Source organism: Mastigoproctus giganteus, chromosome 8 (assembly GCF_048544385.1).
Source record: "Mastigoproctus giganteus isolate SK-2022 chromosome 8, ASM4854438v1, whole genome shotgun sequence".
NCBI lineage: Eukaryota > Metazoa > Arthropoda > Arachnida > Uropygi > Thelyphonidae > Mastigoproctus > Mastigoproctus giganteus.
The window spans coordinates 153,724,982-153,741,823 of NC_143582.1; the positions used below are offsets into that span (position 1 = coordinate 153,724,982).

Genomic DNA, 16,842 nt, shown 5'->3' on the forward strand with positions numbered 1-16,842 from the left:
ATTGGTTCTATATTTAAAATTTTTAAATGGATTTAACTGAATTGGATTTAAATTACCGTATTTCCCCATGTATAAGACGCACTCTTTTTCGAAAAATTTGGGGTCTTAAAAACTGGGTGCGTCTTATACAGTGGTTGTAGAATTTTTTACTTGCATTTCCCGCTTTTTCGCGATTGTTGTCTTTGCACTCATTGTTTCGTACTTAGTGGTATATTAGGTTACGTTTTGCCACGTTCTACCCGGAACTGGCTCAGAAAAGATTTTCATACAGTGCTGAATTTAAGTTAAAAGTGATCCTGTTTGCAAAAGTGAATGGAAATTGTGGTGCTGAACGTAAGTTTGGTCCTCCTCCAACTGAGAAAACAATCCGAGACTGGCTACGGGAAGAAGGAAAAACCCTACTGAAAACGCCACGGCAGAAGAAAGCCATGAGAGGCAAGTCAGCAAAATAGTCTGATTTAGAATTGAAGAGCAAAGGGCAATTGGAATTCCTGTGTCCACAAATATGGTTCAGCATGAGGCAAGAAGAATTGCTGATGAAAAAGAAGTTACTGATTTCAAAGGAGGACACAATTGGTGCTTCAGGTTCATGAAACGGAATGGACTAAGCATGTGTACACATGCACCAGACTTGCCCAAAAGATACCTGAAAGCTATGAGCAGATGGTCCTTGAATTTCATCATTTTGTCATTCAATGTTGGAAGACACATCAGTTTGAGTTGGGACAGATTGTAATATGGACAAAATCCCCCTTCAATTTGATGTCCCAAGTATCAGAACTGTTGATAAGAAGGGGGTGAAAACTGTAACTGTGAAGATTAATGGACATGAAAAAAGCCATTATACAGTTGTTCTAGCTTGTTGTGCCGATGGAACCAAGCTGCCTTCTATGCTGATTTTCAAACGCAAAACAATGCCAAAAGAAGACATTCCTCGAGGAGTGATTGTCCACGTTCATGACAAGGGTTGGATGGATCAGGATGGGATGAAGATCTGGTTTGAGAAAGTTTGGAGCAAGAGACCAGGTGGGCTCTTACGCAAACCTGCCCTATTGGTGCTTGATCAGTTCAGGGCACACATAACAAAAAACACAAAGAAGATTGCTGCAGAGCAAAAAACAAAACTTGCTGTCATACCTGGAGGCTTGACATCCCAGCTCCAACCACTTGACGTCAGCGTTAACAAACCCTTCAAAGCCACCGTGAGAGACGAATGGAACCAATGGATGAAGTCTTCTGGGGACAATTTGACACCAGCAGGAAGAGTGAAGAAACCAACTATGGGAGAAGTTTGTACCTGGGTGAAAAGATCCTGGGATAATATCCAGATTGAGATCATTGTCAAGTCATTTAAGAAGTGTGGCATTTGAAATGCCATAGATGGAACTGAGGACGAGGCAATATATGAAGACAGTGATTAGTCATCAGACACAGATGAGGACAAGCTAATGGATGGGAGTTTTGACAGTGGTGAGTTGTATGAATTTTATGATGAATAAAATTTGAGTTCAATAACTTTATGTAATACATTTTTTTTCAAATTACAGGACCCAAAATTAAGATGCGTCTTATACATGGGGAAATACGGTATATTCTAAATTATTTGGAGGCTTTCGGCAACAGTTTCTGTTTTGTTACCCCTTCTCTGCCCTCCCTATTACGATTAATTGTTAAGTTTATGTTAAATTTTCACTCTACAGTTTTGCCATACTACGGGCATTTGTATTAATTTTTCAATACGTAATTTCAGTAATATATTGTGTATCATGTGGAGGATTTGTATTTTACTGCCTCTAATGACTACTTCATGTTTAATTATTGATCTACTTTATAATGTTATTACTTATACATATATATATATATATATTAGCATTAGCAGAGGCATTTGATGCAAGACAGCAAGCTTATGCAGCATTACCCAAAAAAAAACAAAAAAAAAAAAAAAAAACTTCCACTTCACCCCTCTGTTCGTTCGAAATACCTGTCCAGCTGAGCCTTAAACTTATTTAGGCTATCAACTTCCACGACAAGGGATGGAAGTCTGTTCCACTAACCAACCACCCGCTGGCTAAAGGCAAATTTCCTCACGTCTGTCCTACATTTGTCTTTCCTCAATTTGAATTTATGCCCTCTCAGGTGATTATTCTGAGCAAGAGGAAGAATCCCATCAGCATTGAGCATGCTCAAACCATTCAAGGCTTTATACACCTCTATCAGATCACCTCGCTGGTGCCTAGTACCCAGACACTGTAATTTGCAAAACTTAAGCCTTTCTTCATAAGAGCACCCCTTTGTTCCATTCACTAAATCTTGTTGCCCTTCTCTGTACTCGTTCCAGCATCTCTACATCCTTCTTGAAATGAGGCTTCCAGACCTGTATACATAACTCTAGGTGTGGCCTGACCATTGATTGCCTTATACAAGGGAATAATCACCTCTTTATCTCTGCTAGAAAAATTCCTATATATCATCGACAATACACCATGAGCTACTCTTGCAGCCCGTCTGCACTGCTCAGAAAACTTCATATCTGCCTGCACAACCACCTCCAGGTCCCTTTTTCATTCTCTACCACTGTCAGCGTAGTACCACAGAGTTGATACGTTGCTGTGGGGTTGCTGTTTCCCATATGTAGTACTTTACATTTGTCAATGTTAAACTTCATTTTCCACCTCTCAGCCCATCTGCTCAACCTTTCCAGATCCTGATGCAGTAGCATAGTGGCAGTAGTGTCCTTGACAACCCTGCCAACCTTCGTATCATCTGCAAACTTGGACATTAAGCTTGATATACCTCATCAATATCATTTATAAATACAGAAAACAATAATGGACCCAATACTGAACCCTGAGGGACTCCACTAATAACATTAGTCCACGATAAGCAGTGTCCATTGATTACCACTCTCTGTCTTCTCCCCCTCAACCACCACCCCTTTATCCATAGCAGCAATTTGCCTCCAATGCCACACTGCTCCAATTTGTGCAGCAGTCTTCCATGTGCAACAGTATCAAAAGCCTTTCTAAGATCCAAGTATATAATATCAAAGTTATTCCCTGCATCCAGTTCTTTTGTGACTGCATCATAGTATCCAATCAAATTGGTCAGGCAAGACTTCCCCTTAACAAAACCATGTTGTGTCCGAGCTATACCTGAAGTCTTGTCTAGATGATCCTGCAGTGCTTCTTTAACCAGTGCCTCCATTAATTTTCCGGGAACAGAAGTTAAACTCACAGGTCTATAATTACTTGTGTCAGCCTCTGATCCTCCTTTGTGAATTGGGGTCACATTTGCACATCTCCAGTCCATGGGTACTTCCCCTGAGTCCAAGGAAACTCTCATAATTATGGCTAAGGGTTTGCTTACTTCCTTTGCTGCCTCCTTTAATATAACTGGATAGATCCCATCCACCCCCGGCGCCTTTCTTGTATTTATCTTCAACAATTTCTCCTCCACTTTACTCTCAGTTATTACAAGATTCTCTAGCTTACTGCCAGAGCTGAATACACCTCTGGCATTCCCCTCGCTGAATAACTCCTCATGCGTGAATGTCGATGCAAAATATTCATTTAGTTTGTTAGCTACCTGAGCAGGATCATCAACAGTTGACCCATCAATATCAAGTGGACCAATCTGATTCATGCCCTTCTTTCTAGAATTTACATAAGTAAAGAACTCTTTGCTGTTTTATGCTCAATGGGATTGATGTCTGGGGAATTTTGAGGCCAGGGCAATACCTGGAAGTCTTCCTCATGTTCCGCGAACCAGTCTTGAACAATCCAGGCAGTGTAGCATGGCACATTATCTGGTGAAAGACGGCACTGCCAGAGGAAAAGATCGTTGTCATGAAATGGTGCATCTCATCAGCAACGATGTTTAGGTAGGTGGTAGATGTCAGAGTGCCCGGCACATGCATGACTGGATCCAGGTATCCCAGCAGAACATTGCCCAAAGCATGACACCGGCTTGTTTTCGTCCCACGGTGTACCCATGCCCCAGGTAAACAAAACACACGTACCCGGTCAACCACATACATGGTACAACAGGAAACATGATTCATCGGCCCAGACGACCTTCTTCCAATCACTCAAGGTCCAGTTTTAATGCTCGCGTGTCCGTTGTAGGCACAGATTCCAGTGAACTGTAGTTAGCATGGGCACGAGGAGCAGCCTGTGGCTACACAGCATGGTTCAATTTTCAGCATGGTTCAATGTACTGCGTGTTGTGACACATTACTCCCGTCACCAGCATTCCAATTACCGGCGAGTTGTGCCACAGTCGTCCTTTGTTGCCACATACCGTCCGGGACAGGGTTTGCACACCTCAAGCATCGATGAGCTGCGATTGTCCAACAAGCTGGCAGTTTGTGGGTTTTCCCTCCTCCAACCACTTTCAGTAGGAACTAACCAGGGCTGACCATGAGCACCCCACCAGCCGTGCCGTTTTGGATGTGCTCTGACCTAGTTGTCAGGCCATTACAATTTGGCCTTTGTTAAACTCACTTAAGTGTGCTGCCTTTCCCATCTGAAGAACAAGAGTAACACTGATTAATGGAGCTCAGTATCAGATGTTTTTAATACTATGTCCCGACCTGCGCACGTGCCATAGTTCACCTGCAGTTGCTTCGATTTGCATAACGACTTGCTAGTCATAATGTTTTGGCTCATTGATGTGTGTGTGTGTGTGTGTGTGTGTGTGTGTGTGTGTGTGTGTGTGTGTGTGTGTGTGTGTGTGTGTGTGTGTGTGTGTGTGTGTAAAATCATGTACACTTAGGGAATTCCAGTGTGTGTGTGTGTGTGTGTGCGTGTGTGTGTGTGTGTGTGTGTGTGTGTGTGTGTGTGTGTGTGTACACTTAGGGAATTCCAGTGCAAAAAAAAAAAGCAAACAAAACCTGTCCATCTGGGCCAAAAAATCAAACATCTCAATAATACCAAACCAAATCTGAATTCATCTTGACATGTAGCAGATCTTGTTCACAGACAATGTTACACCACAGTTCAAGAAAACTCAATCCAAATACTCTTGGATTGACAACTACATAAGCACTGTCCTCTTCAACAACATATTGTTCAAGGTTTAGGCCAAAATGGATGTCAGATGAACTAATAAGGCATATGGCAGAGAAGAAAAATGCATGGGATACTTACAAATTAACACATGACACAGAAGCCTATGATAGATACAAGTTGATATGCAACGAAGTTACAAAGGAGGTTAGGCAGGCGAAGGCAGATTACGAGAAATCCTTGGCAAGGGATGCAAAGAAAAACAGCAAAGAGTTCTTTACTTATGTAAACTCTAGAAGGAAGGGGATGAATCAGATTGGTCCACTTGATATTGATGGGTCAACTGTTGATGATCCTGCTCAGGTAGCTAACAAACTAAATGAATATTTTGCATCGACATTCACACATGAGGAGTTATTTAGCAAGGGGAATGCCAGAGGTGTATTCAACTCTAGCAGTAAGCTACAGAATCTTGAAATAACTGAGAGTAAAGTGGAGGAGAAACTGTCGAAGATAAACACAAGAAAGGCACCCGGGGTGGATGGGATCTATCCAGTTATATTAAAGGAGGCAGCAAAGGAAGTAAGCAAACCCTTGGCCATAATTATGAGAGCTTCCTTGGACTCAGGGGAGGTACCCATAGACTGGAAATGTGCAAATGTGACCCCAATTCACAAAGGAGGATCAAAGGCTGACACAAGTAATTATAGACCTGTGAGCTTAACTTCTGTTCCAGGAAAATTAATGGAGGCACTGGTTAAAGAAGCACTGCAGGATCATTTAGACAAGACTTCAGTTATAGCTCAAACACAGCATGGTTTTGTTAAGGGGAAGTCTTGCCTGACCAACTTGATTGGATACTATGATGCAGTCACAAAAGAACTGGATGCAGGGAATAACTTTGATATTATATACTTGGATCTTAGAAAGGCTTTTGATACTGTTGCACATGGAAGACTGCTACACAAATTGGAGCAGTGTGACATTGGAGGCAAATTGCTGCTATGGATAAAGGGGTGGTTGAGGGGGAGAAGACAGAGAGTGGTAATCAATGGACACTGCTCATCGTGGACTAATGTTATTAGTGGAGTCCCTCAGGGCTCAGTGTTGGGTCCATTATTGTTTTCTGTATTTATAAATGATATTGATGATGGTATATCAAGCTTAATGTCCAAGTTTGCAGACGATACAAAGGTTGGCAGGGTTGTCAAGGACACTACTGACACTATGCTGCTGCAACAGGATCTGGAAAGGTTGAGCAGATGGGCTGAGAGGTGGCAAATGAAGTTTAACATTGACAAATGTAAAGTACTACACATGGGAAACAGCAACCCCAGAGCAACGTATCAACTCTGTGGTACTACACTGACAGTGGTAGAGAATGAAAGGGACTTGGGGGTGGTTGTGCAGGCAGATATGAAGTTCTCTGAGCAGTGCAGACGGGCTGCAAGAGTAGCTCATGGAGTATTGTCAATGATATACAGGAATTTTTCCAGCAGGGATAAGGAGGTGATTATTCCATTGTATAAGGCAATGGTCAGGCCACACCTAGAGTACTGTATACAGGTCTGGAGGCCTCATTTCAAGAAGGATGTAGAGCTGCTGGAACGAGTACAGAGAAGGGCAACAAGATTGGTGAATGGAACAAAGGGGTGCTCTTACGAAGAAAGGCTTAAGTTTTGCAAATTACAGTGTCTGGAGACTAGGCACCAGCGAGGTGATCTGATAGAGGTGTATAAAGCCTTGAATGGTTTAAGCATGCTCAATGCTGATGGGATTCTTCCTCTAGCTCAGAAAAATCACCTGAGAGGGCATAAATTCAAATTGAGGAAAGACAGATGTAGGATAGACTTGCGGAAATTTGCCTTTAGCCAGCAGGTGGTTGGTAGGTGGAACAGACTTCCATCCCTTGTGGTGGAGGTTGATAGCCTAAATAAGTTTAAGGCTCAGCTGGACAGGTATTTTGAACGAACAGAGGGGTGAAGTGGAAGTGGTTTTTTTTTTTTTTTTTTTTTTTGGCTGATGCTGCATAAGCTTGCTTTCTTGCATCAAATGCCTCTACTAATGCTAATGCTAACAGTCTATTCACCAGCATAAACCAAGCTAACTTAAAATCCGTGCTAAATATAATTTACAACAACTACATAGATATTATTGGTTGTAAGTCTGTCTTTTGGAATAACCTAGTTAATCTTTGTGTTTCCAACAATTACATTTTTGACAGTAAATCTATCTACTTACAAACCACAGGCACCCCCATGGGTAGCCCTGCTAGCTGTCTTAGCTAACCTATACCTATACTGGTCAGAGACAGCTCTACCCTCAGACATACAGCTATATAGATACATTGATGACCTGATAATTTTCAACTACCCAATTTTTAAACAGGACTTTGCTGGTTTTTGCTTGCAGAACTGACCCTGGATAAAACAAATAATAATGACCTTTCAGCCAAATACCTAGACCTAGATATAAAAATCAACAGCCCCCATATTGCTATCAACATATACAACAAAAGAGAAGCTTTTAGCTTCTAGGTAGTCAGCCTTACCCATTGGCACTCTAACATTTCTAAAAAATGTTCATGCAAACATAATTCTTTCCCAATATATAAGACTTGCTACAATATGCATTAGCATCAGTCTATTTTCAGACAACATTAAAATACTCTACAATAAATTACTACATAATAAATTCCCAACAAGGACCATTGGGTTTGGCATGGCTCTCCATAAATCAGGATCAACATTCTACAAAGTAAGAAGATTAAGGATAGAACTAAAAAAAAAAAACAGTTAGCACTCTTTTTATTCCTTGACAATGTCACAGAAAAAAGGTACTTATTATGCAATAAATGCCTAAGTATTCTCCAACATAGAAAGCCACACTCTTTCATGCTGTCACTGAACCCAGCTAAAAGGTTCAAAACCAATTATACAGGATGTCCATAAATGAAGTTTCCAATTTTGGTATATTTTTATTCAGAATTACTTCAAGCTTCACTCATGAAACACATACCAGCTGAAAGATCAATTCAATAAGTTATTGGTAAAGTTCAATGTGGGCACCATGAGTAACTCGAGCGATATTCGATTTCCTCCCACACACTGTGCTTCATTTTGGAATCAATTTTACAAAAAGCCTCTGTGATCTGCGGCTTCGGCTCCTGCGGTGTTGTTGGTAGTTGAGGGATGCACACATTGTCCTTCACATAACCCCACAAAAAGAAATCAATACTCAGATCAGGCAACCTTGGATTTTGAATGGAGGCCATTCCATATGGCCTCCACGCAAAATCCAACACTGAGGAAGATGTTCGTTTGCCATTCTGGGTAGTGGGTAGAATGCAAAATTGGCAGTCGAGTGCCAATTTTAATAAAACTTATTGAATTGATCTTCAGTTGGTATGGTTTCATGAGTGTAGCTTGAAGTAATTCTGAATAAAAAAAAATATCAAAATCTGAAACATCACTTACCGACAACCTATATAGCTTGAAAGTCCCTCATTTATTTAACCGAAGGAAAACTAAGGCTCTTCAAAACAATTGTCCTCGAAGGAATCACAAGCAACTTTAATTTACCAGAAGTCATTTTTTAATATCCAAAACTCAAAGCCCTGAATGCATTCTCCACCAAAAAAAAGAACATACCCAAAGATTAGAAAGTGCTACAGAAGACCAAATAGTTGACTTACACTGTGCTGCCACTTTATTAGGTGCACCCCTGCTGTGCACAAAAATGGTTTGTCCCACAACGCTGCGTAACATGACCACAGGTGTGGATATAAATGCAGCAGAACAATCTTTCTAGTATCAGTTAAGCATACAAACCATAGCAAGAATGGGAAAAAGGAGTGATCTAACGGACTTCAAACGTGGCATGGTAGTACGTGCAAGACATGCTGGACAAAGCATCTCTGAAACGGCAGTTCTCCTGACTTTTCAAGCAACACAGTTTCAAGGGTGTATTGAGAATGAAACAAACAGAAAACATCCTCTCAACGGCACTCCTGTGGAAGAAAATTGCTTGTTGATGAGAGCGGTCAGAGGAGGATGGCTAGAATTGTGCAAGCAAACAGACAGGCCACAATGTCGCACATCATGTCCGAATACAACCTTGGTGCTCAGAACAAAATATCACAATGGACCACTAGTCGCACTATGTCACAAATGGGCTACAATGGCTGACAGCCACATCGCGTACCTTTGTTATCAATGAAGAACAAGAGAGCATGCTTCCTGTGGGCACAGCAATACCAGCACTGGACTATCGAGGATTGGAAAACAGTTGCTTGGTCTGACGAGTCAAAGTTCCTGGTGCATCATGTTGATGGAAGACTCAGAATTTGGCGAAAACAACATGAATCCACCATGGACCCATCATGTCTGACGGCTACTGTGCAAGGTGGTGGAGGCAGTGTTATGGTGTGGGGAATGTTTTCTTGGCACACGTTGGGTCCATTGATACCCATAGATTCATGTCTGAATGCCACATCATACCTAAACAACGTTGCTGACCAAGTGCATCTGTTCATGTTGACAGTTTATCCTCAGTCAGTTGGTTACTTCCAGCAAGATAATACACCGGTGCACAAAGCCTGAATCATTATGGAATGGTTCCAGGAATATGACAATGGCCCACTCAGAGGCACAATTCCCTGTTTATGCAGTTCTCAATATAATTTTCTGGTCAAAATAGTTACTTCGGAACCTCTACTGAATTCTTTGGTCAGAACATTTGCCATATCTTGCCTTTAAGTATCAGCAATTCATGTGACACAAACTTTAGTCTTTTGCCAACTGTTATGGTTGTGTTTGCACATTTGTCCTTTCTGTTTCCACATAAGGAATACCTTAAAGGCTGTTCTCATTGATATACTAGCTAGATTAGGCCCATTTGGGAAATCACTGATGTCATAAGTGACATCCAAACCTGCTTATCACAAATGACAGTTTGCCATCGCATACATGCATATAAATGTTCTTTTGCTATGCAAATATATAATTCATGACACAACACACGTGAGGAGTATTACTAGCCTACATATTTCCATTTCTCCATTTTTTTGTCTAGGCACAAAACTATCTTACGAACTGGAAAGACCTAATACCATTTCCACACTTTCAGCACAAACTCTGAATAGCATAATCACTCAGTATCATTAGAAAAATTTGTCTACAATAACTGAAGAAGTGGCAGATAAAAGAGTTTAGATAGACTGAACAGTTTTCCACATTTAAAATAGCAACCTCAAAGAAAGAGGTTCCTTGTAGTAAGTCTAATGTGTATGAAATTTTTACCCTTATCTTAAAGCTGCTCAAGAATCTTTTTCCTAATCAACCAGTCTAATTATGTGAATAATAACATGGCATAAAGGAATTTAACTTTTTTTTTCTCCCTCACAAACTTGTAGACATTTTCTATGACAGTTCATATAACATTTTTTATCAATTTCTTTAGCAATTAAACTTATTATTTTTGATTAATGAAACTAATCAGATTTCTCATTTTAACAAGTGTGAAGAGTTACAGATGCCTAATAGGCTACTGTGTATTGGTCCAATGCCCACTCCTCATATACTCTGAACTGCTACTATCACTATAAAAGTGAACTCTAATAATCTGAATCAGTAAGAGAAAGAGTACTTTTAATGTTTCCTCATACCTTTATCAACTCTTCAACATAACAGCACATAGCTTCTTTTTTAGGCATATCTCCCAATTTGTTCCATGACTCCCTGTTTTTAACATAAATAAAATACAAATTGCATTCAAAAATATCACCAAAAGTTATATAATCCTTAGAAAAAATTTAATAAGAAATGTGGTATTGGTTATATATAATCACTATGACATATGACACAGGTAATGAGCATTTGAATTTGGGAAGAAATGCTGAACATTGCATTGGTCACTACTAAAATGCACTATTTTAAACTATCTTGCAATTATAATACTAAAAAATATATATATATATATATATGTGTGTGTGTGTGTAAACACACACACACACACACACACACACACACACACACACACACACACACACACACACACACACACACAGTAGAATCCGGATAAGAAATTCCCACATAAGAAGTTTTCCCCCTTTACTTGGTTTGCTTTCTTAAGTCCCAATTTTAACTCTATATTTGTAATGTATTATTTTCCCACGTAAGAAGTTTCTCAGGTAAAACAGTTTTGCTGCATAAAAAGTTCGTGATGAAGAATATACAGTGTATTATTATAATGACGTTTTCCCCATTTAATACTTTTTTTAAATATAGAAATTATTTATTTTTAATATTATACAATATAAACATTTGGTAATCGAACAAGTTAGTGCCAAGCAACATTTTAATTCATAGAAAACCACTGAATTAGGTGAAATGGCATTTTTTTAATATTCATGTATCTCATATTGTGGATTCCTTCGCAATGAGTTGTCCTGATATTGCACTACTTCCAATAAGCAATGCTCCGCCAATGGAGAAGACTAATGTTACTTATTCTCGGCGGCAGTGGGGTGGTCGTATCCACCGAGAATCCACTGGCAAAGTGTTGCTTATTCGAGGTAGTTCAATATCAGAGCAACTCGTTGTGAAGCCAATCACAATATAAGATATAACAGAAATGATGCCATTTCACCTACTTTGGTGGTTAACTATGAACTAAAATGATTCTGTGCACTAACTTGTTTGATTAGTGAATTTTCCGTAGTCTGAAGCTTTCACCGCTAAAACCTTTTTTAGTACAAACATTTTGATAAAATGAAAGTGACATATTGCAAATGTTTCATCGAAATCCATAACTGGATACACAGACCACGTTAAGTTCTGATGGTTGTGAACGGTTCTGAATTACTTAGTGAATTGTTGCTGTCTTATTGTAATTGTGACCTTTTAAGGTATGTTTAAACTCCAATGGAGCTCATTCTTCCAACTTGTTAATGAGTTTAATGAACAGAATGTTAAGCAATTAGAAATCACCAGATTAAACATGTTTCCCATAGGCAGAATAAAATATTTATAAATTCTGAAATAGTACTTAAAAATGATCGTTAACTTATGTATGTGCATCTTTTCATTTTTGTAGTTAATTTTCATACCCTTAGGTTATTTTCCTTTCTAAGAAGTTTTCCCGTGTAAGAAGTTCTAAACCTCCAGTCCCTTGGAGAACTTCTTATCCAGGTTCTATTGTGTGTGTGTGTGTGTGTGTGTATACATATATATATTTATTTATTTGCCTTCAGCAATGTCTGAATTTCAAAAAAATTCTGACATTGCTGGTGTCAAAGGCTGTTTGTTGCATAACAGATGAAATGTTAAGAATTTTAAGAATTACTTTTAAGAATTTTTCCAATTCTGGTGTTAATTTTTTTTTTTTTTTTTTTTACTATTTAAAATAATTATGTAAGATCAAGTCAAATAGTGCATTTTAATACTAACCAATGCAGTTTATTCTCAAATTCAAACGGAGTTATGTTCATTTATTTCCTTATAATAAGAAAATTTGTATTTATCAAAAGTAAAAAAATAAATAAGAAAAATACAACTTAAAAACTATAACTGCAATCTTAAGAGATATCAGATGTAACAGTGAACAACATACAAAATTTTCTAAAATTGGAAAGAAAAGTAATTAAGGGGACCCTAAAATGCCCTAAATTCATACATGTATATATACACATACAGGATGTCTCAAAAATATTGGTCCAAACGTTTAGGGGAAATAGGTAACATCTAAAGGAATGTGAATCGCATAGGAACTCATAACCGGAAATGTCACCGTAAGTCGGTACACGGTGCTGTTCATCAGTTCGCGAGAGGGAAAATTTCTGGTTTACTCATTCAAGCAGTAGTCGCCGTACGAAGAGCATGCATTGATATATGAACTGTGAGCTGGCAGATATGCACCTAGTGCTTGGATTAGCAGAGGGCAATGGACGAGCCGCTCAATGAATTTATGAAGAACGCTTCCCAGACAGACATGTACCGGACCACCGTTTGTTTGCGCATGTGCATCAAAATTTGTGTGATTATGGGTCATTTAGAGGTAACAGGAGTAGTGTGGGCAGACCACATTCGACGCGAACTCCTGCCATGGAAGAAAGTGTGTTTAATGCTGTCCAGAATAATCCTATTACCAGCACACGTGCCGTTGCCTCTGCCTTAGGAGTGTCTCGTTGCAGTATGCAGCGTAAATAACATCCTAGACAGTATCATTCAGACTGAAACTGGAAATCATTCCCCCACCCAACTCGACATTATAAAAGAAAACACTGAATATGACAATGCCAATATTGAACCTCTGTTCACTATACAAGACTTAGAAATAGCACTATCTAAAACCAAAAACAATAAATGCCCAGGTTTTGACCTCTTAGAGGTTGAGATTATCAAAAAATTAGCAGAAATAGCACCAGATAAATTAATAGCACTATATAATAACTGTATGACAGAAGGTATATTCCCAAAAATATGGAAACAAGCTGTGTTAAGGTTAATCCTGAAAAACCCTGAAAAACTCCCTACTGATCCCAAATCATATAGACCAATAGCCCTACTCCCTGTACTAGGGAAAATATATGAAAGATTAATATACAGCAGATTAGCTCAATATTACACAGAAGCAGGCTTGCATTCCAACAATCAGTATGGTTTTAAGCAGGGCAATTCTATGGAGGATGCCATGCACCACCTACTGACAGCAGTTAAAAACACAGAGGAGAAATATATGCTGGCAATCTCCATTGATGTAGAGCTGCTGGAATGGGTACAGAGAAGGGCAACAAGATTAGTGAATGGAACAAAGGGGTGCTCTTACGAAGAAAGGCTTAAGTTTTGCAAATTACAGTGTCTGGAGACTAGGCACCAGCGAGGTGATTTGATAGAGGTGTATAAAGCCTTGAATGGTTTGAGCATGCTCAATGCTGATGGGATTCTTCCTCTAGCTCAGAATAATCACCTGAGAGGGCATAAATTCAAATTGAGGAAAGACAGATGTAGGATAGACGTGCGGAAGTTTGCCTTTAGCCAGCGGGTGGTTGGTTGGTGGAACAGACTTCCATCCCTTGTAGTGGAGGTTGATAGCCTAAATAAGTTTAAGGCTCAGCTGGACAGGTATTTTGAACGAACAGAGGGGTGAAGTGGAAGTGGGTTTTTTTTTTTTTTTTTTTGGCTGATGCTGCATAAGTTTGCTTTCTTGCATCAAATGCCTCTATTAATGCTAATGCTAAAAGGCTAACCCTGTCCATATATCCCACACTTAATTAATAGAGCTATTAGTTTCTGTTGTCATCTGCCTGTTTAACCTGGTCAAATATGTAATATTAAAAGTTTAGTCGTTAAGTAGATAATTTAGTTGTTAACAGGCAAGATGACATTTAGCCTGACCGATAGCTAAAATTCGTATACAGAAAACTTGAAGAAGCAATTATTTGGAATAAAGAGAAAAAGAGAACCAATATTAATCTATAATTTTAATATAAATAGGTACAAAGGAAGCTAATGCTAAAATAAGGAGAACGGTAGTAAGGTTTAAGTATAGTAATAGTACCTCAATCCCCCTCGAATTGCTCTAATAGTTTATGAGGTAAGAAAAATAGGATTCAATAGTCTATAGTTAAAAGTAAAGAAAAGGCGTTAATGCAAAGGTACGTAGGATAATACCGGGAGCGTAACTTCCCGTTCCTTATAGTAAGGGAATGACTGGTATATCATAAAGATAATACTGGATTTTAGGATAATATAAGGCACAACCTAGATATTTAGCAAACGGTGGAATGGCTAATTCCTGCAAGCTATAAATAGTGGTATAAAGGCCCATTATATTCAATAAATCTGTTTACAAGATGAAATAAATAATGATTAGGAGATAGCAAACATCTTACTACCAAGAAAAGAAATATAGGAAAGACCGCATGGTCTTTCCTATAATATCTAACATAATATATATATCTAACATAATATACTATTAAACAGCATGTACCTAATTTACTTAAACTATAATCAAAAAATTATATTATGACGGATGTAATGTTCTATCTATCTAATTTAGATGGCATTAATCCGATCTGGATTATATTGCATAAGATATTCATTTATAAATTGTTCCTATTATAGATATATATATATATATATATATTTGAATAACGTTTAAAATAGTTGGAAACTGAATATTTCATGATAAAAATAAAATAAAAAAGGTACAACAAACATCAGAGGCAGCCAAAAGCATATTACTCTATATGATGCTTGAAATATAACCATACAAATAAATTAGAATGAGAGTTAAAAATAAAAAATGCCAGCAGTATGGCAAGACAGTATGACAATTTTCGACTATTTTACCCAAAGGATGGGTAAAATAGTCAAAATTAAACTTAAAATTAAAATAGTCAAAATTAAACGAGTATCGATTAAAAGATCAGTCCATAAACTGTTTAAGTTTATGGACTGATCTTTCGTATTGTATTTATATTGGATATAAATTGTTTAAGATTACTTTTGTCAGTAGGTGGCTTTGCATTGGAGTGCTCGTATCTGTTCTATTTTTAATTTTCGCTGCATCAGGACCACCGCTATTCAAGTCCTCTGCATTGGCGGTTCGATCCAGGGATCGGTGGTGGACTAACTTTTGATCGACTCACCTTTGCGGCGATTTGTCTAGCGATCGAAATGCAACGATTCCCTGACCATTATTGGTCTTGCGGTCCTCTGTTGAGATGGGGCGTAATGGTCGGTCTGTTTTTGGTTTATTTTACTGTAGTGGTCTAGATCTGTTGGTGATATTTCACATAAATTTGGACCTGGGGCCCATCAGAGGGGGTGCCGTTAAATTTCTATTTTAATTGGCTTTCAAAATTTAATGAATTATTATTCTTATAATTAGATGTTCTAAATTATCTTAGATTTTCTGTTGCAAAATTTTTACTCTTGTTACCCCTCTCTTCCCTCCCTGTTTGGTTTGATTCTTAAGTTTAATTTCGACTATTTTCGCTCGTCTTGCCATACTGCTGGCATTATTTTATTTTTTACTGTCATTCTAATTTATTTGTATTGTTATTGTTATTTGGTTTTTAGGAGTATTAGCAACTAAGGCCATATTGCTCGGGGAATATGCGGTGGTCATTCCCTGACCTTTCCGCATCCTCTGTATTTGGTGGTGACGGGCTCGAACCCCGGTCTAATCAAGAAGCGTGTGCTACGCACTGCTGCTCCTTCCCACTTGGTTACGTAGGTGCCCGTATGGTTATTTATATATATATATATATATATATATATATATAGAGAGAGAGAGAGAGAGAGAGAGAGAGAGAGAGAGAGAGAGAGAGATATCAACAAAATCAATAGTGGAAGTGGTGGAACATGTTAGAAAGATATACAGTGCTTATCAACTCTCTTGACAAACTTTGTAAGTGTATTGGGTGATTAATAATTTTTAAAAAAAATCTCTAATGAACACTTGTTTGAAAAGGCTTTCTTGCTGAGTTCAAGCTTCTTGAACTTTTGATCAGAAAATATCCCATTTGCTATATAATTAGATATTATTACCACAATAGAGCATCCCTGCATTATGGAAGGTAGTCATGGGCTTGGATAAATGAAAATTAATAATAATGAAATAGACAATCTCATACCAGTTCTTAATAATATATTAAGAATTTTAACTAGAAAACCACCATACATTTTACTTATATTTTATTGAGAAAACCTTAGAAGACAGAGATGGCTCTCTATCATCTAACTTCTCCACTAATGCTGGTGGTCTGCAAGGTTCAGGTCTTTCTCCCACTCTTTTCCTCCCATATACACTGAGTGATCACTGAATTATG

General features: G+C 38.4%; 1 protein-coding gene across 1 annotated transcript in view; it reads right to left on the bottom strand.

Annotated features, from left to right (window-relative positions):
- Positions 1–16,842, bottom strand: part of LOC150081931 (acyl-CoA-binding domain-containing protein 5-like) — a 126,501-nt gene that overhangs the window by 43,744 nt on the left and 65,915 nt on the right. The window contains exon 3 of the mRNA XM_090380369.1: positions 10,672–10,744. Within this exon, the coding sequence (XP_090236495.1) occupies positions 10,672–10,744 (73 nt within the window). The remainder of the gene's footprint in view (positions 1–10,671; positions 10,745–16,842) is intronic.